The sequence below is a fragment of the Pseudophryne corroboree genome, chromosome 1 (genome assembly GCF_028390025.1).
Source record: "Pseudophryne corroboree isolate aPseCor3 chromosome 1, aPseCor3.hap2, whole genome shotgun sequence".
In the NCBI taxonomy this organism is placed as follows: domain Eukaryota; kingdom Metazoa; phylum Chordata; class Amphibia; order Anura; family Myobatrachidae; genus Pseudophryne; species Pseudophryne corroboree.
The window spans coordinates 45,796,911-45,821,202 of NC_086444.1; the positions used below are offsets into that span (position 1 = coordinate 45,796,911).

Below are 24,292 nucleotides of genomic sequence, written 5' to 3' on the forward strand. Positions count from 1 at the left end.
AGTAGCTTCAATAACCTTCCATAGAGCTGAATAGAACCAGCAGCGTATCAGTGCTCATGTGACAGTAGCCTCAATAACCTTCCATAGAGCTGAATAGAACAAGCAGCGTATCAGTGCTCATGTGACAGTAGCTTCTATACCCTTCCATAGAGCTGAATAGAACCAGCAGCGTATCAGTGCTCATGCGACAGTAGCTTCAATACCCTTCCATAGAGCTGAATAGAACCAGCAGCGTATCAGTGCTCATGTGACAGTAGCCTCAATAACCTTCCATAGAGCTGAATAGAACAAGCAGCGTATCAGTGCTCATGTGACAGTAGCTTCAATAACCTTCCATACAGATGAATAGAACAAGCAGCGTATCAGTGCTCATGTGACAGTAGCTTCAATAACCTTCCATACAGATGAATAGAACAAGCAGCGTATCAGTGCTCATGTGACAGTAGCTTCAATAACCTTCCATACAGATGAATAGAACAAGCAGTGTATCAGTGCTCATGTGGCAGTAGCTTCAATAACCTTCCATACAGATGAATAGAACAAGCAGCGTATCAGTGCTCATGTGACAGTAGCTTCAATAACCTTCCATACAGATGAATAGAACAAGCAGCGTATCAGTGCTCATGTGACAGTAGCTTCAATAACCTTCCATACAGATGAATAGAACAAGCAGCGTATCAGTGCTCATGCGACAGTAGCTTCAATACCCTTCCATAGAGCTGAATAGAACCAGCAGCGTATCAGTGCTCATGTGACAGTAGCTTCAATAACCTTCCATAGAGCTGAATAGAACCAGCAGCGTATCAGTGCTCATGTGACAGTAGCTTCAATACCCTTCCATACAGCGGAATAGAACAAGCAGCGTATCAGTGCTCATGTGACAGTAGCTTCAATACCCTTCCATAGAGCGGAATAGAACCAGCAGCGTATCAGTGCTCATGTGACAGTAGCTTCAATAACCTTCCATAGAGCTGAATAGAACCAGCAGCGTATCAGTGCTCATGTGACAGTAGCTTCAATAACCTTCCATAGAGCTGAATAGAACAAGCAGCGTATCAGTGCTCATGTGACAGTAGCTTCAATACCCTTCCATAGAGCTGAATAGAACCAGCAGCGTATCAGTGCTCATGTGACAGTAGCTTCAATAACCTTCCATAGAGCTGAATAGAACCAGCAGCGTATCAGTGCTCATGTGACAGTAGCTTCAATAACCTTCCATACAGATGAATAGAACCAGCAGCGTATCAGTGCTCATGTGACAGTAGCTTCAATACCCTTCCATAGAGCTGAATAGAACCAGCAGCGTATCAGTGCTCATGTGACAGTAGCTTCAATACCCTTCCATAGAGCTGAATAGAACCAGCAGCGTATCAGTGCTCATGTGACAGTAGCTTCAATACCCTTCCATAGAGCTGAATAGAACCAGCAGCGTATCAGTGCTCATGTGACAGTAGCTTCAATAACCTTCCATAGAGCTGAATAGAACCAGCAGCGTATCAGTGCTCATGCGACAGTAGCTTCAATACCCTTCCATAGAGCGGAATAGAACCAGCAGTGTATCAGTGCTCATGTGACAGTAGCTTCAATACCCTTCCATAGAGCTGAATAGAACCAGCAGCGTATCAGTGCTCATGTGACAGTAGCTTCAATAACCTTCCATAGAGCTGAATAGAACCAGCAGTGTATCAGTGCTCATGTGACAGTAGCTTCAATAACCTTCCATACAGCGGAATAGAACAAGCAGCGTATCAGTGCTCATGTGACAGTAGCTTCAATACCCTTCCATAGAGCTGAATAGAACCAGCAGCGTATCAGTGCTCATGTGACAGTAGCTTCAATACCCTTCCATAGAGCGGAATAGAACCAGCAGCGTATCAGTGCTCATGTGACAGTAGCTTCAATAACCTTCCATAGAGATGAATAGAACAAGCAGCGTATCAGTGCTCATGTGACAGTAGCTTCAATAACCTTCCATAGAGCTGAATAGAACAAGCAGCGTATCAGTGCTCATGTGACAGTAGCTTCAATAACCTTCCATAGAGCTGAATAGAACAAGCAGCGTATCAGTGCTCATGTGACAGTAGCTTCAATACCCTTCCATAGAGCTGAATAGAACCAGCAGCGTATCAGTGCTCATGTGACAGTAGCTTCAATACCCTTCCATAGAGCTGAATAGAACCAGCAGCGTATCAGTGCTCATGCGACAGTAGCTTCAATAACCTTCCATAGAGCTGAATAGAACCAGCAGCGTATCAGTGCTCATGTGACAGTAGCCTCAATAACCTTCCATAGAGCTGAATAGAACAAGCAGCGTATCAGTGCTCATGTGACAGTAGCTTCAATAACCTTCCATAGAGCTGAATAGAACAAGCAGCGTATCAGTGCTCATGTGGCAGTAGCTTCAATAACCTTCCATAGAGCTGAATAGAACAAGCAGCGTATCAGTGCTCATGTGACAGTAGCCTCAATAACCTTCCATAGAGCTGAATAGAACAAGCAGCGTATCAGTGCTCATGTGACAGTAGCTTCAATAACCTTCCATAGAGCTGAATAGAACAAGCAGCGTATCAGTGCTCATGTGACAGTAGCTTCAATAACCTTCCATACAGCTGAATAGAACCAGCAGCGTATCAGTGCTCATGTGACAGTAGCCTCAATAACCTTCCATAGAGCTGAATAGAACAAGCAGCGTATCAGTGCTCATGTGACAGTAGCTTCAATAACCTTCCATACAGCTGAATAGAACCAGCAGCGTATCAGTGCTCATGTGACAGTAGCCTCAATAACCTTCCATAGAGCTGAATAGAACAAGCAGCGTATCAGTGCTCATGTGACAGTAGCTTCAATAACCTTCCATACAGCTGAATAGAACCAGCAGCGTATCAGTGCTCATGTGACAGTAGCCTCAATAACCTTCCATAGAGCTGAATAGAACAAGCAGCGTATCAGTGCTCATGTGACAGTAGCCTCAATAACCTTCCATAGAGCTGAATAGAACAAGCAGCGTATCAGTGCTCATGTGACAGTAGCTTCAATAACCTTCCATAGAGCTGAATAGAACAAGCAGCGTATCAGTGCTCATGTGGCAGTAGCTTCAATAACCTTCCATAGAGCTGAATAGAACAAGCAGCGTATCAGTGCTCATGTGACAGTAGCTTCAATACCCTTCCATAGAGATGAATAGAACCAGCAGCGTATCAGTGCTCATGTGACAGTAGCCTCAATAACCTTCCATACAGATGAATAGAACAAGCAGTGTATCAGTGCTCATGCGACAGTAGCTTCAATAACCTTCCATAGAGCTGAATAGAACCAGCAGCGTATCAGTGCTCATGTGACAGTAGCCTCAATAACCTTCCATAGAGCTGAATAGAACAAGCAGCGTATCAGTGCTCATGTGACAGTAGCTTCTATACCCTTCCATAGAGCTGAATAGAACCAGCAGCGTATCAGTGCTCATGTGACAGTAGCCTCAATAACCTTCCATAGAGCTGAATAGAACAAGCAGCGTATCAGTGCTCATGTGACAGTAGCTTCAATAACCTTCCATACAGATGAATAGAACAAGCAGCGTATCAGTGCTCATGTGACAGTAGCTTCAATAACCTTCCATACAGATGAATAGAACAAGCAGCGTATCAGTGCTCATGTGACAGTAGCTTCAATAACCTTCCATACAGATGAATAGAACAAGCAGCGTATCAGTGCTCATGTGACAGTAGCTTCAATAACCTTCCATACAGATGAATAGAACAAGCAGTGTATCAGTGCTCATGTGGCAGTAGCTTCAATACCCTTCCATAGAGATGAATAGAACAAGCAGCGTATCAGTGCTCATGCGACAGTAGCTTCAATAACCTTCCATACAGATGAATAGAACAAGCAGTGTATCAGTGCTCATGTGGCAGTAGCTTCAATACCCTTCCATAGAGCTGAATAGAACCAGCAGCGTATCAGTGCTCATGTGACAGTAGCTTCAATACCCTTCCATACAGCGGAATAGAACAAGCAGCGTATCAGTGCTCATGTGACAGTAGCTTCAATACCCTTCCATAGAGCGGAATAGAACCAGCAGCGTATCAGTGCTCATGTGACAGTAGCTTCAATAACCTTCCATAGAGCTGAATAGAACCAGCAGCGTATCAGTGCTCATGTGACAGTAGCTTCAATAACCTTCCATAGAGCTGAATAGAACAAGCAGCGTATCAGTGCTCATGTGACAGTAGCTTCAATACCCTTCCATAGAGCTGAATAGAACCAGCAGCGTATCAGTGCTCATGTGACAGTAGCTTCAATAACCTTCCATAGAGCTGAATAGAACCAGCAGCGTATCAGTGCTCATGTGACAGTAGCTTCAATAACCTTCCATACAGATGAATAGAACCAGCAGCGTATCAGTGCTCATGTGACAGTAGCTTCAATACCCTTCCATAGAGCTGAATAGAACCAGCAGCGTATCAGTGCTCATGTGACAGTAGCTTCAATACCCTTCCATAGAGCTGAATAGAACAAGCAGCGTATCAGTGCTCATGTGACAGTAGCTTCAATACCCTTCCATAGAGCTGAATAGAACCAGCAGCGTATCAGTGCTCATGTGACAGTAGCTTCAATACCCTTCCATAGAGCTGAATAGAACCAGCAGCGTATCAGTGCTCATGTGACAGTAGCTTCAATAACCTTCCATAGAGCTGAATAGAACCAGCAGCGTATCAGTGCTCATGCGACAGTAGCTTCAATACCCTTCCATAGAGCGGAATAGAACCAGCAGTGTATCAGTGCTCATGTGACAGTAGCTTCAATACCCTTCCATAGAGCTGAATAGAACCAGCAGCGTATCAGTGCTCATGTGACAGTAGCTTCAATAACCTTCCATAGAGCTGAATAGAACCAGCAGTGTATCAGTGCTCATGTGACAGTAGCTTCAATAACCTTCCATACAGCGGAATAGAACAAGCAGCGTATCAGTGCTCATGTGACAGTAGCTTCAATACCCTTCCATAGAGCTGAATAGAACAAGCAGCGTATCAGTGCTCATGTGACAGTAGCTTCAATACCCTTCCATAGAGCTGAATAGAACCAGCAGCGTATCAGTGCTCATGTGACAGTAGCTTCAATACCCTTCCATAGAGCTGAATAGAACCAGCAGCGTATCAGTGCTCATGTGACAGTAGCTTCAATACCCTTCCATACAGATGAATAGAACAAGCAGCGTATCAGTGCTCATGTGACAGTAGCTTCAATAACCTTCCATACAGATGAATAGAACAAGCAGCGTATCAGTGCTCATGTGACAGTAGCTTCAATAACCTTCCATACAGATGAATAGAACAAGTAGTGTATCAGTGCTCATGTGACAGTAGCTTCAATAACTTTCCATAGAGCTGAATAGAACAAGCAGCGTATCAGTGCTCATGTGACAGTAGCTTCAATACCCTTCCATAGAGCTGAATAGAACCAGCAGCGTATCAGTGCTCATGTGACAGTAGCTTCAATACCCTTCCATAGAGCTGAATAGAACAAGCAGCGTATCAGTGCTCATGTGACAGTAGCTTCAATACCCTTCCATAGAGCTGAATAGAACCAGCAGCGTATCAGTGCTCATGTGACAGTAGCTTCAATACCCTTCCATAGAGCTGAATAGAACCAGCAGCGTATCAGTGCTCATGTGACAGTAGCTTCAATAACCTCCCATAGAGCTGAATAGAACCAGCAGCGTATCAGTGCTCATGCGACAGTAGCTTCAATACCCTTCCATAGAGCGGAATAGAACCAGCAGCGTATCAGTGCTCATGTGACAGTAGCTTCAATACCCTTCCATAGAGCTGAATAGAACCAGCAGTGTATCAGTGCTCATGTGACAGTAGCTTCAATAACCTTCCATAGAGCGGAATAGAACAAGCAGCGTATCAGTGCTCATGTGACAGTAGCTTCAATAACCTTCCATACAGATGAATAGAACAAGTAGTGTATCAGTGCTCATGTGACAGTAGCTTCAATAACTTTCCATAGAGCTGAATAGAACAAGCAGCGTATCAGTGCTCATGTGACAGTAGCTTCAATACCCTTCCATAGAGCTGAATAGAACCAGCAGCGTATCAGTGCTCATGTGACAGTAGCTTCAATACCCTTCCATAGAGCTGAATAGAACAAGCAGCGTATCAGTGCTCATGTGACAGTAGCTTCAATACCCTTCCATAGAGCTGAATAGAACCAGCAGCGTATCAGTGCTCATGTGACAGTAGCTTCAATACCCTTCCATAGAGCTGAATAGAACAAGCAGCGTATCAGTGCTCATGTGACAGTAGCTACAATACCCTTCCATAGAGATGAATAGAACAAGCAGCGGATCAGTGCTCATGTGACAGTAGCTTTAGTTCCTAGGCATCCTGGCATGATTAAGCAAATATAGGCCCAGATTTATCAAGCTTTGGAGAGTGATACATAGCACGGTGATAAAGTACCAACCAATCAGCTCCTAACTGTAATTTTTCAAACACAGCCTGTAACATGGCAGTTAGGAGCTGGTTGGTTGGTACTTTATCACCGTGCAATTTATCACTCTCCAAGGCTTGATAAATCTGGGCCATAATTTGTGTGTATCGGGTAATATGTCATTATGGGCTAGGATACCTTTTACAATAGTCCTGATTTTTCACAGGATAGTCTTCATTTGTGGTTGGGTGGATAAGAGTGCAGTCTCGGATCAGGGTTGTGGGCTGGGTGGATAAGAGTGCAGTCTCGGATCATGGTTGTGGGCTGGGTGGATAAGAGTGCAGTCTCGGATCAGGGTTGTGGGCTGGGTGGATAAGAGTGCAGTCTCGGATCAGGGTTGTGGGCTGGGTGGATAAGAGTGCAGTCTCGGATCAGGGTTGTGGGCTGGTCGGATAAGAGTGCAGTCTCGGATCAGGGTTATGGGATGGGTGGATAAGAGTGCAGTCTCGGATCAGGGTTGCGGGCTGGGTGGATAAGAGTGCAGTCTCGGATCAGGGTTGTGGGCTGGTCGGATAAGAGTGCAGTCTCGGATCAGGGTTGTGGGCTGGGTGGATAAGAGTGCAGTCTCGGATCAGGGTTGTGGGCTGGGTGGATAAGAGTGCAGTCTCGGATCAGGGTTGTGGGCTGGGTGGATAAGAGTGCAGTCTCGGATCAGGGTTGTGGGCTGGGTGGATAAGAGTGCAGTCTCGGATCAGGGTTGTGGGCTGGTCGGATAAGAGTGCAGTCTCGGATCAGGGTTATGGGATGGGTGGATAAGAGTGCAGTCTCGGATCAGGGTTGCGGGCTGGGTGGATAAGAGTGCAGTCTCGGATCAGGGTTGTGGGCTGGTCGGATAAGAGTGCAGTCTCGGATCAGGGTTGTGGGCTGGTCGGATAAGAGTGCAGTCTCGGATCAGGGTTGTGGGCTGGGTGGATAAGAGTGCAGTCTCGGATCAGGGTTGTGGGCTGGGTGGATAAGAGTGCAGTCTCGGATCAGGGTTGTGGGCTGGGTGGATAAGAGTGCAGTCTCGGATCAGGGTTGTGGGCTGGGTGGATAAGAGTGCAGTCTCGGATCAGGGTTGTGGGCTGGGTGGATAAGAGTGCAGTCTCGGATCAGGGTTGTGGGCTGGGTGGATAAGAGTGCAGTCTCGGATCAGGGTTGTGGGCTGGGTGGATAAGAGTGCAGTCTCGGATCAGGGTTGTGGGCTGGGTGGATAAGAGTGCAGTCTCGGATCAGGGTTGTGGGCTGGGTGGATAAGAGTGCAGTCTCGGATCAGGGTTGTGGGCTGGGTGGATAAGAGTGCAGTCTCGGATCAGGGTTGTGGGCTGGGTGGATAAGAGTGCAGTCTCGGATCAGGGTTGTGGGCTGGGTGGATAAGAGTGCAGTCTCGGATCAGGGTTGTGGGCTGGGTGGATAAGAGTGCAGTCTCGGATCAGGGTTGTGGGCTGGGTGGATAAGAGTGCAGTCTCGGATCAGGGTTGTGGGCTGGGTGGATAAGAGTGCAGTCTCGGATCAGGGTTGTGGGCTGGGTGGATAAGAGTGCAGTCTCGGATCAGGGTTGTGGGCTGGGTGGATAAGAGTGCAGTCTCGGATCAGGGTTGTGGGCTGGGTGGATAAGAGTGCAGTCTCGGATCAGGGTTGTGGGCTGGGTGGATAAGAGTGCAGTCTCGGATCAGGGTTGTGGGCTGGGTGGATAAGAGTGCAGTCTCGGATCAGGGTTGTGGGCTGGGTGGATAAGAGTGCAGTCTCGGATCAGGGTTGTGGGCTGGGTGGATAAGAGTGCAGTCTCGGATCAGGGTTGTGGGCTGGGTGGATAAGAGTGCAGTCTCGGATCAGGGTTGTGGGCTGGGTGGATAAGAGTGCAGTCTCGGATCAGGGTTGTGGGCTGGGTGGATAAGAGTGCAGTCTCGGATCAGGGTTGTGGGCTGGGTGGATAAGAGTGCAGTCTCGGATCAGGGTTGTGGGCTGGGTGGATAAGAGTGCAGTCTCGGATCAGGGTTGTGGGCTGGGTGGATAAGAGTGCAGTCTCGGATCAGGGTTGTGGGCTGGGTGGATAAGAGTGCAGTCTCGGATCAGGGTTGTGGGCTGGGTGGATAAGAGTGCAGTCTCGGATCAGGGTTGTGGGCTGGGTGGATAAGAGTGCAGTCTCGGATCAGGGTTGTGGGCTGGTCGGATAAGAGTGCAGTCTCGGATCAGGGTTGTGGGCTGGGTGGATAAGAGTGCAGTCTCGGATCATGGTTGTGGGCTGGGTGGATAAGAGTGCAGTCTCGGATCAGGGTTGTGGGCTGGGTGGATAAGAGTGCAGTCTCGGATCAGGGTTGTGGGCTGGGTGGATAAGAGTGCAGTCTCGGATCAGGGTTGTGGGCTGGTCGGATAAGAGTGCAGTCTCGGATCAGGGTTGTGGGCTGGGTGGATAAGAGTGCAGTCTCGGATCAGGGTTGTGGGCTGGGTGGATAAGAGTGCAGTCTCGGATCAGGGTTGTGGGCTGGGTGGATAAGAGTGCAGTCTCGGATCAGGGTTGTGGGCTGGGTGGATAAGAGTGCAGTCTCGGATCAGGGTTGTGGGCTGGGTGGATAAGAGTGCTGTCTCGGATCAGGGTTGTGGGCTGGGTGGATAAGAGTGCTGTCTCGGATCAGGGTTGTGGGCTGGGTGGATAAGAGTGCAGTCTCGGATCAGGGTTGTGGGCTGGGTGGATAAGAGTGCAGTCTCGGATCAGGGTTGTGGGCTGGGTGGATAAGAGTGCAGTCTCGGATCAGGGTTGTGGGCTGGGTGGATAAGAGTGCAGTCTCGGATCAGGGTTGTGGGCTGGGTGGATAAGAGTGCAGTCTCGGATCAGGGTTGTGGGCTGGGTGGATAAGAGTGCAGTCTCGGATCAGGGTTGTGGGCTGGGTGGATAAGAGTGCAGTCTCGGATCAGGGTTGTGGGCTGGGTGGATAAGAGTGCAGTCTCGGATCAGGGTTGTGGGCTGGGTGGATAAGAGTGCAGTCTCGGATCAGGGTTGTGGGCTGGGTGGATAAGAGTGCAGTCTCGGATCAGGGTTGTGGGCTGGGTGGATAAGAGTGCAGTCTCGGATCAGGGTTGTGGGCTGGGTGGATAAGAGTGCAGTCTCGGATCAGGGTTGTGGGCTGGGTGGATAAGAGTGCAGTCTCGGATCAGGGTTGTGGGCTGGGTGGATAAGAGTGCAGTCTCGGATCAGGGTTGTGGGCTGGGTGGATAAGAGTGCAGTCTCGGATCAGGGTTGTGGGCTGGGTGGATAAGAGTGCAGTCTCGGATCAGGGTTGTGGGCTGGGTGGATAAGAGTGCAGTCTCGGATCAGGGTTGTGGGCTGGGTGGATAAGAGTGCAGTCTCGGATCAGGGTTGTGGGCTGGGTGGATAAGAGTGCAGTCTCGGATCAGGGTTGTGGGCTGGGTGGATAAGAGTGCAGTCTCGGATCAGGGTTGTGGGCTGGGTGGATAAGAGTGCAGTCTCGGATCAGGGTTGTGGGCTGGGTGGATAAGAGTGCAGTCTCGGATCAGGGTTGTGGGCTGGGTGGATAAGAGTGCAGTCTCGGATCAGGGTTGTGGGCTGGGTGGATAAGAGTGCAGTCTCGGATCAGGGTTGTGGGCTGGTCGGATAAGAGTGCAGTCTCGGATCAGGGTTGTGGGCTGGGTGGATAAGAGTGCAGTCTCGGATCAGGGTTGTGGGCTGGGTGGATAAGAGTGCAGTCTCGGATCAGGGTTGTGGGCTGGGTGGATAAGAGTGCAGTCTCGGATCAGGGTTGTGGGCTGGGTGGATAAGAGTGCAGTCTCGGATCAGGGTTGTGGGCTGGGTGGATAAGAGTGCAGTCTCGGATCAGGGTTGTGGGCTGGGTGGATAAGAGTGCAGTCTCGGATCAGGGTTGTGGGCTGGGTGGATAAGAGTGCAGTCTCGGATCAGGGTTGTGGGCTGGTCGGATAAGAGTGCAGTCTCGGATCAGGGTTGTGGGCTGGTCGGATAAGAGTGCAGTCTCGGATCAGGGTTGCGGGCTGGTCGGATAAGAGTGCAGTCTCGGATCAGGGTTGCGGGCTGGTCGGATAAGAGTGCAGTCTCGGATCAGGGTTGTGGGCTGGTCGGATAAGAGTGCAGTCTCGGATCAGGGTTGTGGGCTGGGTGGATAAGAGTGCAGTCTCGGATCAGGGTTGTGGGCTGGGTGGATAAGAGTGCAGTCTCGGATCAGGGTTGTGGGCTGGGTGGATAAGAGTGCAGTCTCGGATCAGGGTTGTGGGCTGGTCGGATAAGAGTGCAGTCTCGGATCAGGGTTGTGGGCTGGGTGGATAAGAGTGCAGTCTCGGATCAGGGTTGTGGGCTGGGTGGATAAGAGTGCAGTCTCGGATCAGGGTTGTGGGCTGGGTGGATAAGAGTGCAGTCTCGGATCAGGGTTGTGGGCTGGGTGGATAAGAGTGCAGTCTCGGATCAGGGTTGTGGGCTGGGTGGATAAGAGTGCAGTCTCGGATCAGGGTTGTGGGCTGGGTGGATAAGAGTGCAGTCTCGGATCAGGGTTGTGGGCTGGGTGGATAAGAGTGCAGTCTCGGATCAGGGTTGTGGGCTGGTCGGATAAGAGTGCAGTCTCGGATCAGGGTTATGGGATGGGTGGATAAGAGTGCAGTCTCGGATCAGGGTTATGGGATGGGTGGATAAGAGTGCAGTCTCGGATCAGGGTTGTGGGCTGGGTGGATAAGAGTGCAGTCTCGGATCAGGGTTGTGGGCTGGGTGGATAAGAGTGCAGTCTCGGATCAGGGTTGTGGGCTGGGTGGATAAGAGTGCAGTCTCGGATCAGGGTTGTGGGCTGGGTGGATAAGAGTGCAGTCTCGGATCAGGGTTGTGGGCTGGGTGGATAAGAGTGCAGTCTCGGATCAGGGTTGTGGGCTGGGTGGATAAGAGTGCAGTCTCGGATCAGGGTTGTGGGCTGGGTGGATAAGAGTGCAGTCTCGGATCAGGGTTGTGGGCTGGGTGGATAAGAGTGCAGTCTCGGATCAGGGTTGTGACCTATTGTTATCCCATATGTTGAGTTTAGGGAAGTGTGTCAATCTCCCAGTCTCTACCGTGGCTGAAGCCTGCATTACAGTAATAGTATTTCAGCCCGTCACTGCGTCCACGGCTGTCAGTGTGATTGTCTGTAGGAAGACAGGACTTTCCTGTGTACCCGAGAGCGGAACACTCTCCTGACACGCCGAACAGCGCTCTTCATAGAGAGCCTTGCGTCCAGGAACATGACACGCAGCGCAGCCAGGATTAAATCCTTCCCAAACACACGTTACGGAGCAGCCGAGGGAAATGGCTGTGAACCTTGGCGAGGACTCGCCCTGTTTTCTGGGGTTCCTGAGCGGTGGGTAAAATCTGTACGTTAGTTTGACGTGTTCAGCGCATGTTCCAGCAACACAAACTTCACTTTATTGAAACCCCCAGCCCAGAGCCCTGAAGAGGGTTCCAGTACGTAGCTTTTGGAACCAGAGCGACCAGTGATTTTAGGAATTCTATCCTAAGCTTGGCACTAGCTGTATTTGTGTTTTCTGTAATCAGAGTCCTTTAACACATGGAGCAAAGCAACACTCCAGGTTCTGAAGGTTTTATTGCAGGCGGCACAATGCACATTCACCACTAAGTACCGCCTGCCTCTACCACACAAATACTGGGCCGCTTTATATTAAGGTTGAGCTGCATAATGACGCCTTTCCTGTACTGATCTGTTCACTTTAGGTAGTACAGCATTAGTGCTGTGACTGTGCACACACCCCAGCTCCTGTCCAAGGGAAAAGATGACAATACGATACATAAGTACAGACAATAATGTGGATACATAATTACATTACATACAGGTACGCAGTATGCAGTTGTTATGTCAACATAAGGCTTAAGCTGGCAGTTAGGGAAGGTGGTTTAGTGTTAGGCTTAGACTGTGGGTAGGGTTTTGGCTTAGGCTGCGACTATTGCAGAGGTTGGGGTTAGGCTGTGGTTAGGGTAGGAGTTAGGGTTAGGCTGTGGTTAGGGTAGGATTAAGGGGTTAGGGTAGGGTTTACGGTTAGGCTGTGGTTAGGGTAGGGGTTAGGGTTAGGCTGTGGTTAGGGTAGGATTTAGCGTAGGGTTTAGGGTTAGGCTGTGGTTAGGGTAGGATTTAGGGTTAGGGTAGGGGTTAGGCTGTGGTTAGGGTATAGGATTAGGGTAGGGTTAGACTTAGGCTGCGGTTAGGGTTGGGTTTAGGGTTGGACTGCGGTTAGGGTAGGGTTTGGGGATAGGCTTAGGCTCCGGTTTGGTTACGCTTAGGCTGTGGTTAGGGTAGGGTACAGGCTTAGGTTGCGGTTACAGTAGGGTTAGGCTGGGTTTAGGGTTTGCACTTAGGCTGCAGGTAGGGTTGGGTTAGGCTTAGGCAGCGATTAGGGCTGCGGTTAGGGTAGGGTTAGGCATAGGCTGCTCTTAGTGTAGGGTTAGACTTAGGCTGTGGTTATGGTAGGGTTAGGCTTAGGCTGTGCTTAGGGTAGGGTACAGGCTTAGGTTGCGGTTACAGTAGGGTTAGGCTTAGGCTGGGTTTAGGGATTGTGCTTAGGCTGCAGGTAGGGTTAGGCATAGGCTGCGGTTAGAGTAGGGTTAGACTTAGGCTGTGGTTAGGGTAGGGTTAGGCTGTGGTTAGGGTAGGGGATAGGCTGCAGGTAGGGTTAGGCTTAGGCTGCGATTAGGGTAGCAGGTAGGGTTAGGCTGTGATTATGGTAGGGTTAGACTTAGGCTGTGGTTAGGGTAGGGTTAGGCTTAGGCTGTGGTTAGGGTAGGCTTAGGCTGTGGTTAGGGTAGGGTTAGGCTTAGGCTGTGGGTAGGGTAGGGTTAGGCTGTGGGTAGGGTTAGGCTTAGGCTGTGGTTAGGGTAGGGTTAGGCTTAGGCTGCGATTAGGGTAGCAGGTAGGGTTAGGCTGTGGTTAGGGTAGGGTTAGGCTTAGGCTGCGGGTACGGTATGGTTTAGGGTTAGGCTGCGGGTAGGGTTAAACTCTGTCAACTTGATGACTGCTGACATTCACAATGTCAACCTTATGTCAGTGTTGACATTTTAACATGTCAACAGTGTAACATTTTGTACCACACCCTCATGATTACGTAGAAAAGACAAAGAGGGGAAATGGACATGCGCTTACAATCTGTAGGGGATACAATGTGGCAATGGGGGCAGAGACTAGAGTTCTGCCATCATTACCATATATGCCACTTTTATAAGGCAGTGGGCACTTTGCATCTAATACACATGGTGGGCCATTCTCTGCTTGTCCCTTAGTGGGCAATGACCGCTGAGGGGATATAAACTGTATACAGATATAAGGTATGTGCTAGTCTGCAGTAAGTTGTGTGCACCAGTGGGGGATTCTCAATCATTGGCCTGACATTTATTACAACCCCCCCCCCCTTAGGGCAATTATATGTTTCAGTCTGCCACCCGCACCATCTCCCCAGTCTGCCCCGTGCCTGACATTCTCATGGGCCAGCTGAGATTGGAGCCACCGGGCATCTGGGGCAGCGGCCACTTAACACGAGACTAGTAACCTCTCCTCTGTTGACAGCTACACAGCACGGGCCGCCTGCTGGAGGAACAGCTGCCCGAGATGATGACGGAGCTGCTGGCCACGACACGGGACAAGATGCTGTGTCCCTCGGAGTCCATGCTGACGCGGTCCCTCTTGCTTGAGGTCATAGAGCTGCATGCCAACAGCTGGAACCCCCTCACGCCAACCATCACCCAGTACTACAACAAGACTATCCAGAAACTCACTGGCTGATGTGGAGGGTGCCTGGGGGTAAGCAGGCACAGGACACCAACCTAGGGTAGGGGGGGAAGTCTCACCAACCCTCACACAGACCGGGATGTACCTTACCAACCAGACTCTCGAAACCTTTCTATGAAAACACTGAAGGAAAGACACCTGTCAATTAAACAGCATGCTAAAGAACTCATTCAGCCAGGAGAAGAAGGGGAAGCAGCCGCCTTGACAGTCTGGTCCCCAGCTAGGAACGACGACGCCGCCTCCTCTTGTCGTTTAATTTGCATATTGTATAACCCTCGGCACACGCACCAAAACATTGTTACCGTGGGTGCAATAGAGATGTAGAGTGAAAGGCCATTGTTTGCACACAATTGCGAGGGCCTGTACAGGCCAACTGGCAGGAGGTGACCTAGGCAGATGTCTCCAGAGGACAAAAGGGAGGCACGGTCTGAGCACGCATTCATCGCTGACCTCCTCTATTGTGGCTGGTGTGCCGGGGCGGCGGGGAGCTGTGTGTTCAGGGCCTTGAATCACGGATTGTTGGTGTATTAGAATACGGGTTATGTTTTCATTTGCACTCTTTGTTTTCATCCGAAAGACCTGGTTAACGTTGTTGTTTTTTCCTTTTGAATGGTTGGGCTAAAGAAAAGAAAAAAGTCAGACCGTAATTAACCATCGTGTGACTGAGCAGGTGAACATAGGAGGCTGTTTTACCTGCACTTGAGTATTGGGTGGAATATTGTGAGGCTTTGGTAAGAGTGGTAGATATGGAAGTGTACACTAACCAACCCAACTGTCATTCACTTAAGTTTAACTCTTATAGGGCTGGGCGAGAGTTTCTGATAAATTGCCGTGCAATGTGTAGTAACTATTATTTTTCCTGTGGCAGAAAGGTTAAATCGATAAAGGAAACAGCAGGTTCTGTTGTGAACTTTTGTAGCAATTATACGTAATTAACAATCCTCAACAACAGGAAAAAAAAATGTTCACGTGTCTCGGACGTGGCTGTTGAAATGATTGTGCGTTATTAATCGCCCACCAATATTTCCAATAGTGTTACAGGGGTTTTCTACCTCCATATGACCTAAAATATATTGGTGTTTATGAAGCCCCCATGCAACTCTTACTAGATACATTACAATTATTTGTTATTTTTTTTTTGTGCTGCGCTTTGTGTTTTTCAGCCATGTCTACAGATCACCAGGCAGAGTGGTTTGGTTTTGTTGCCCTGGGCTCATCGCGTGGCACATCACTCATTGCAGAGCTCAGCTTTGCCTGGTATCCCGTGGCAATTTAAAACAACTCTAGCTGATGATGAGAAGACATGGCTGAAAAGCACAGAAGAAAGCAGGAAAGCAATGCATTTAGTGCACTGGCAGATTGGCATTTGCGGGCATGTAGATAAAAGCCATCTGAAGGTGACGGTTACACAAAAACTGTAAATATACACGGATACACTTCTTTATTTGAATTATCCAGAGAAGCTCTAATTAAAACAGTATTACTTAAAGGTTACTGTCTCCAGGCGTACTGTTCCACGTGTGTCCGTCTGTGTCTCTCTCTCTCTCTCTCTCTCTCTCTCGCAATGTTGATGCTTCTACTGAATAAAAAGACTATTAGGGGCCTAGTAATTTATATTAAATATGTTTGCTATGTGGTGGATATATCCAGTAACATGACTTTAGGGCTCTCATCATTCTTTTATTTCCTATAGCGCACTAATAGAATGAGATAATTGTGCAGCGCACGTTGGGATGACCGGACGGCTCACGTTAACCACTTTATTTTTTAAATCCCGCATTGCCAGAGTAAGAGCTTCGGATACACTTATTGCTTGTGGGTTTCGTTTGCCTCTATAATACCTAGCTGTGCGAGGGTGACGTTAAGGGACCCGCCTACCTGTGATGTCACACCGAGGGCTGTCACTTAGGTGGATGTGCCAGTGCCAATAAATACACCGTAACTGCAACTTTATTATTCACATGTCAGACCACACCCACTGCGCATCAGGATTGTTGCAGACCTTTCTCCACCTGCTGTATTGCGACGGGGGGGACTCCACATGCATTGCACCAATGTCAGTGGATGAATATCTAGCCATACATCTGATGATACTCTGTTAGTAAGTAGCTGGTTACAAGTCATCCCAACTGACAACACTGTAATGGAGATGTCAAGCCATGGAGAGAGATAAGGTGCTAACCAATCCGCTCCCAACTGCCATGTTACAGGCTGTATTTGATAAATGACAAGAGCTGATTGGTACTTTATCTCTCTCCAAGGCTTAATACATCCCCTCCCCTGTGCACTGTATGGTTGTACTCTTCTTATAATACCCAAACAGCTTAGCGATTACCTCTCGCATTGTGCAGCTCTGAGGCTCCACACCCACTGGTGGGGAAGCAGTTAGCTGTCCGACGGACCGGGATCCAAGTGGTCGATATACTGTTGCCAGGATCCCGAAGGACGCCGCAAACCTCGGCATATAGATAATGATGCCTCGCGGGATACTGGCGTTACAACACCGACCGGTTTAGGCAGGAGAAGGGGGGTTGGGGTTAGGGAGCAGGGACAGGAAGGTTAGGGTTAGGCACATAGAAGTAGAGGTTAGTGTTAGGCACCAAGCGAGGAGGGTTGGGATTAGGCACCACCGGGCAGGGTTAGGGTAGGGGGCAGAGGAGGGTTAGTGTACTTTAGAGGGGACTGTCTGTATCCCGACCATTGGGAACTTATACTGAACCCCACTGGTGTTTTATACATCTGTTATTTCTCTGCTTTCCGTATCCGCTGCTGCTTATACTAATGATCCATTGTGTTATTTACAAAGCTACAAACACATGTTAAATGCGAATGACAAGCGTTTACTAGCATTTTAACGCTCTTTGTACATGGAAATGAAGTAGTCAACTCTGGGTGGGGGGGGGGTAGATCAAGTCATGGGGAGAGCAACCAATCAAAAGTCTGTCGTGTCATAGACTGTACTAGGTATATGGCAGAAGCTGCATGGTGGCATCTCCACTTTATCTCTCTCCAAGTCTTGATACATCTCCGCCTGCATGTTTAAAATATATGTAGAAGCCCGGCCGATGTGTTTCGATGGTTGACTGGCTTCGTTGAGGGGCTTCGTACACACCTACAGCTTATATTTTCCTGGATGATGCATAAGGATGTCTGCGGAGCTTCTAAATGCTCTGTCATTACGTAATAATCACTGTGACCTGATGCAATTTCCGTGTCCCCCATTGAGAGTATTGGCGCCTATGTTGTAGGTCTGTCAGAGCAGAAGTATCCATGGGTTCTTATCTACTGTGGAATTAGTCAGGAACTGTAAAGTCGCGCACTAGCGCCCCCCCTCCCCCCTGGAGTTCATGACGTCCTGTGCACTAATATCCTTGTGCGGAACACTATCTCCTATCTCACACCCTGTTCCACATTGTGTGATTCAGGGTTTGTCCTTTAAATCGTATCAGGCTGCTCAGGGTGGGGGGCCTTTGTGCTGTGGACCCCCTCCTCTGAGCATTGGGGCACACCTACCTTGCTTATTGCCTTGTGCCCACAAACTGGTACCTTCCCCTTTGCGGCGCCATCTTCCCAGTGATATTCAGGCAGATAATACATGCGCATGAGAGAGAGAGAGTCTTTGCTCTGACTGTGCAGCGCCATTTTCCCGAAGATGTCACTGGAAAGATGGCGCCGTACAGGAGGAGGGACCCGCATATGGGTTTAATGTAAGTATACTCTGAGTGTGCAGTGCAGGGCCACCGTGGAACCCAGGGGCTCCCTGTATAGTGCACACCGTACACAGTGCACCCCTTATAAATACACATATGGGGCCTATATACAGAGTTAGGAATATTATATCAACATGGTCGATATGTTGGCATTGCGCATGTCGACACTGGTGAAATGTTCACGTTTGGAATGTCGACACTGTGGGGGTTTTTTATGTCAGTCTAACGCTAATCAAGGAGTTGAAAATCTGTATTTACAGCTGTCTTAGGTGGGTGTGTTCCTACCTTGTGTACATCTTCATATATATATATATATATATATATAATGGATCTGGGACTCAGGGTCGACAGCAGTTGGTCGACACTGCGAATGGGTCGACGCGAACAAAATGTCGACATGATCAAGGTCGACGTGATTTTTTTTATGTGTTTTTGGTGTCGTTTTCTTCATAATGTGACTGGGAACCCCAATTAGTGCACAGCGCCCCCTCGCATGGCTCGCTTCGCTCGGCATGCTTCAGGCAAGGTGACTTGCTGCGCTCGGCACAGGTTGCTATTCCCAATCGTAGTCCACGTGGATCGTAAAGTATGAAAAAGTTTTAAATAAAAATGTGAAAAACTCATGTCGAGCTAAGTGGTGTCGACCTGGAGTCCGGATACCATATATTATCTCTGAGTGCAAATACAGGGCACCTGGGCCAGGTAATACAGTAAGTTGCAGTCCTTAGTGTATAAGGTACAGTGACACACTGTGGAGGCGGCCATGTTGTTTGGTTGTGCCCATATCTATGAGAATGCACTAGTGACACAGCAGAGGTATGAGGTGCTTCTTCTTTTTTTCTCATTTCTTGTATCAAAAAATATATACTTTTTTTGTACAGCAATTATTTTATTTTTTTATTGGTGTATGTACACCATAACTTAGCGGAGAGGGAAATTAAAGGTGGTTCGTAATGAGCTTTGGAAATATGACTTGACACTTGGCTCTTTCACATGTGAATGTCACGTTGGGCTACACCGTGCTCTCAATGCGTGCACTTTGGCATGATTATTGAATCGTGTCATGTAGTAGCGTCAACAACAATGAAGATGGGTCTTTCAGTTGAGGCCTTGTCTTGAGTACTAATGAAAAGCAGCCTGGGACAATGCCCTGCTGCCTGACTGTATTCAGGCTGTCGTCCCGGCCAAGGAGAGTTAATGAAGGGGGCGACTGCTGGTGTATGGGCAGTGGAGAACGCCAGGTCACCGCTTCACTTCCTGCAGGGAATCAGGAAATGATGTCACGGCTTGGCCATTTCCTTATTTACTTTCTCTATTGATCCTCGACTTAGTAAATCATTCCTGGTGCTTATTAAACGTCGAATTCCAAAGACGAAAGGGGAAAGGCAGGGTGGTTTCCTGTTCTGTGCTCATCCTGCAGTCACAGGGAGTATAAGGAAGTTTGGCTTGATGTCCCAAGTCCCCCATTAAGGAGCACCAGGATGAGCGTCTTGCATTCTTGGGCCGTGCATTAATGTTTTAAGTAATAGCGTTGTGTCTGGAATGTGATTTTTATTTTACTTTTAGGAGCACAACTAACTCTTGGGTATTGGCTCACCGGTGTTCATGGTCGATGTGGGGGAAAAAATGTCCTAATGCAGGAAACACTGGAAATGATCGGGCTCAATCAAAATATTTACTGAGCGTTGAATTTGTTACCTTCTGCATGAGCGGGGGTGATGGCGTCTTCTGTAGCGCTCCTGGCGCAGTGGCTATGATTGCGCTGTAGTATTTATGAATTGAGGCGGCGTGTAGGCATCCGTGGCGCGCCGTTTATCTATCTCTAGTGAGCTGTGCTTGCCGGCGGTGCGGAATGACTGTGTTGAATCCGCACAAGCACAGCTCCATAAGCGGTCTTTGACAGTGACCGAGAATGTGTTTTATCACAGAGGAATTCGTGGGTTTAGCTGTGGTTCGCATTCTTTTCTGCTGAGGAATGCGATTAAATTGAAAACAGGTGTAAGGTATTGCAGTACTGCCAACAGGTCCAATGCTTTCTGCTGGCAGATATTCGGTCGCTGCCAGCTCTGAACCTACGGGCATTTACACTCTGCATGTTCTTACCTGTGCTAGTAATACGTCACAGGGAGTGATTAGGTGGGCTGGTGACCCTACCGAACCTGGCATATTCCCTAGTGAGTTTACAATGTAGGTAACTTGGCTTGATGTCCCAAGTACCCCATTAACGAGCACCAGGATGAGCGTCTTGCATTCTTGGGCCGTGCATCAATCCGGACTCTGTCCGGATTGAGGACTACAATGGATCTGTACCAATATTGTGCCTTCTCCCATTGGCTTCTCATCTAGATGAGATCGAGATGCTAAATGGAAGTTTCATTGCTCAGGAGCTTTGAGCAAGAGGTCTCGTTTCTCGGTAGAGGTCAAAATCTGGATTCTCGTCCTCTACAAGAGCTTAAATCTATAATATAACTATTTGTCTTGATCAAGTCAAATTGTTGATATTCCTGTTCTCTTTGATAAATCAAATCCGTCCTATGCCTCGAAATGTTGACTTGATAATGGTCCAATTACTCCTGATGTGACCTGAAATCATCCTGTTCCTTTCAGGAGTTCAGATTGGTAATAGGCGTGGAGGTAGAATCACTGATAAAATGATATTCATGGGGACGTTAGGTTGACGATATTCCTGTTTCTCCTGGAGTGTCCAACACTGACTGTGAGGGGAAGTTGAACGGACACAATCCAGGCATCAAAATATCACACTTTCTGTCGATGTGAAGTTTATTTCATTATAACACGTCTCCATCTTTCCAGTTTCATGTCACCTTCTCACGTTGGCATTTTTTTATGTACCCAGTACCTACAATACTTTTATTTCTTTTGGGAAATGAGGGTGGAAAACAAAAATTGGTGCCAAGTTCTCTTGTGCATGTATCTGCACGTTATGTGCAAGAAATGCACTTTGTAAGTCTTATCCAAAAGGGCAACAGGAAGAGTTTGCTGATTATGTAACTGAAGTACACAAAATGTTCCAAATTTAATATCTAAGTTAGTTCACAAACACGACATAAAGCCAGAATTTTACAATACGTTTACGGGCCTGAATTTTACAACAAAACGTCCCACAGTAGGTATTTTTGAATTTCATAGGAAAACAATGGTTTTTCAAGATGTCGGCCATTCGATGTTCGTAAGACAGAGTGGTGTTGGGTATTATATACTAGAGGTTTTTCTTCGAGTGGAAGGGGGTCATTCCTGTCATGAAAATGGACATTATTTTATTGTCTATCGGTCGCAAACATTGTGTGGAAGGCAGACATCTTCTAGGAGGAACCAATACACAACAAGTCAGATACGTGTATAATTCCTCAGTGAACCTTCGGTTCCAAGGTTATTGGTGCAACATGTAAACTCTCCTGAGGTGGCAGGTCAAGCACGATGACCTTACAATCTCTTTCCGTCCGTCACAATTAGCAGATTGAGGTGTTGCATCATTACAGAATTCTGCATTGCGCTCTCCGAATCCAAAGTGGCCGGACAGTTTCAGCTTATTGTTCTGCTGTGCTGTGTGCTGGACTGGTTTAACATAATGGCAGTCATCCACTGCATCGTTTTAGTCCAGTGGCACCGGAATGATTCACATATCAAGGATGCAGACATGTGGAACTATGGGGTCACTGGTTTGCTGTACAGAAAAGTATTTCACCATCCCACAGTTTGCTCGTTGCCAGAAACATTGTCCCTTAGTAAATAGCCTGCGAGTTGCCGTCACAGCGTGATTCCGAGGAGTTTGCCTGTAGTTTTAATGCAGAAATAATTGAATCCATTGAATAATTGAACCTTGTGGATTCAAGAATTTTGAAAGTGCATGCAAACTCGCTGGAATGGCGCGCATGCCAAGACCCGCCGTGTCCTCTGATACCAGGCCAGGGTTCCTCCCCATTACTTACATTACTACTAAAGACTACAGAAATGCAGAGGCCCAAGGGGCACATTATTTGAAAATCTCCAATGTATTATTCCAAGTCCTTTCCATGGTTATTGCGGACTCCTTGGAATAAGGCATAGAGTAGTTGTTATTACTAGGGAGTCTATCTAAGCAGTGCCTCCGAGTTAGCCAACAATTTGCCCCTGTCCTTTCCCCACCTTGCCCATTTCCCTACCTACTTGCTCATATCCTACATACTACCACCCTGGCTACTGTGTATATATACCAAGCACTGGCTTGCGGCAGGCAGTATACTAGGGTAAAGTTGTGTGCACAGCAAACACAGTGTAGAGGGCTCCAGCCCCACTTAGATCCTGAAGTCACTTTGAGATACGAGAAGGCGAAAGCTGTCCATTATGAAGTTTGCAATAATTAGCAGCTGAAGGGCACTTGGCCTTTGTGAACCACGGTTCCACACTTTGGTGTACTCAGTCCGAAACCGAATGGGTTTTCATCCAAACCACAACGTTCATGTGCAGAGTATAAGCTGATCAGTGTGTTACAGGCTGGGTGTTTGTGGGGGTTTATTGAGTGGTAAAAACAAAGAGTAGGTGGGCGGGGCTTCTTGCAATTTGCTCTATCAAGTGACACCAAGCCCCACCCCCTCCGTATGCACTGAGCTGTTAGAGGGGAGGGGGGGGCAGTGTGAGTGGCCCTTCGCGGGCGGGGGTGGTGACGGAGGTGGGCGTGGCATGATGACAGCTGTGTGATACAATATCCATATCCCAAATCCATTGCATTAAATAATGTTCTAATTTCCTGCTGTTACTGGGGAATATCTATTGTCTGTCTCTATCTAGTCCATGACTATAGGAAAGCACACCACTAGGCTGAATGTATGTATCCGTTCCACTTCTCTATGTGCATTTATATTTTTCATTTATGTTGTTTGAGCCTTATGTTGTCATTTGGTTTAAAGCGAGAATTCTTACCATGATTCTACGACATGGACTTTCTGTAATGTATAGACCCATTGTAATGTTATAAAGAAAAAGCTATTTCCATTTTATAGAAATGTGTTTATTGTGTTTTAAGAAGCCTTTACATTGAGACTGTAATCTATGAATTATTCAGTCTGATACTAGTCACGGCTTTGGAAGAAAAGTAACTGAGAATCTTTAAATGCACAGAGTTTACTCCCCGATCTGTGTCCCTATAGCTTCTCATGGCCAGATCTGTTCATGAAATATTCAGGCCCGGTATACGCTCTAGAACCCACTTCAGGTAATAAATGCTTAACCCTACATATCATACACTGTCTTCATTGCGGTATTTCTTTATGTTGTTTGTTGTACAGTATTAAACGTATTTAATTTACCGGCATTCGGGCAAATAACTGTTATTTATTAGCAAAACGATGTCCAGTACACTGGTCTGGCGCATCATTATAAGTCACGCATGGAGGGACCTGCATCCTTTGAGAATCACTGAATCTAAAATAGAATGGGGATTTCCCACCCTCAGGTCTCTTTAATATTGTGCACCTCCAGCAGCTCTTATTTGTATCTAATAAATAATTTTCTCTCTCTCTGTGTTTTTCATTCAAATATTTATATAATCAGTCAGTTGTCTGTTTCCATTGCCCTGGGATATGACCCAGAGATGCTCTCTGGATCAAACCTCCTCTAAAGCAGTGTAGCCCCCCTTGTATTGTATCTTGCTGATAAAAAGAGCTTGCTGATGGACACAGAATGCATAATGCGGAAATAAAGAGCTAAGTGAAGAACACAGAAAGAAGCAAGACAAATCTGTGTGTTAAGGAATTTTTACACACTTATCACATCACGTCTGTGGTCTTTTTGTTTTTATTATTTGAGTGAAGTGTACCCCATGAATGTGTCTGCAGTACCGCCTACGATGCTGTGCTCTACCCAGGAAGGAGTGGGGGAGCCAACTAGTGCTTTGAGTGTCCATTACTTTTGGGCGTGGCCAAATCTTAGGGTCAACATACACTCATAGGCCGGTATAGTGGTAAGCATCTGGCGCTACGGGTCGTCTCGCTTTTTTAAATTTTGGGGGGGGGAAATGTTTTAGATGATGTTGTTTTTTTCACGTCGCCTCGTTCGGGAGCATGGAAAATTATTTTTGAAGTTCTGGGCATTTTGTTCATGGGGGTGTAGAATCCCATTCATCTGCATGCAGAGCGTATGTCACAGGTGTGTTCATGTACAATTATTCAATGTGCTGAAGAAATATCAAAACCTTCCAACTCCGTGCAGCCGTACAGAGGCAATTGGATGGAATGGTTGTTTGCGTAGGATCCTGGATTTGTTTATGGATATCTACAATACTTAGCAAATACTGATATACACTTTCCAAACCTGATGCTGCTCTCTCATATACTT

At 47.7% G+C, this 24,292-nt stretch overlaps 1 protein-coding gene across 1 annotated transcript in view; it reads left to right on the plus strand.

The window, feature by feature from the left end:
* Positions 1-23,473, plus strand: part of CTIF (cap binding complex dependent translation initiation factor) — a 403,817-nt gene extending 380,344 nt beyond the window's left edge. Inside the window, exon 13 of the mRNA XM_063959126.1 lies at positions 14,028-23,473. Coding sequence (XP_063815196.1) covers positions 14,028-14,243 — 216 coding nt within the window. The 3' untranslated portion in view covers positions 14,244-23,473. The remainder of the gene's footprint in view (positions 1-14,027) is intronic.
* The last annotated feature ends 819 nt before the right edge of the window (positions 23,474-24,292 follow it).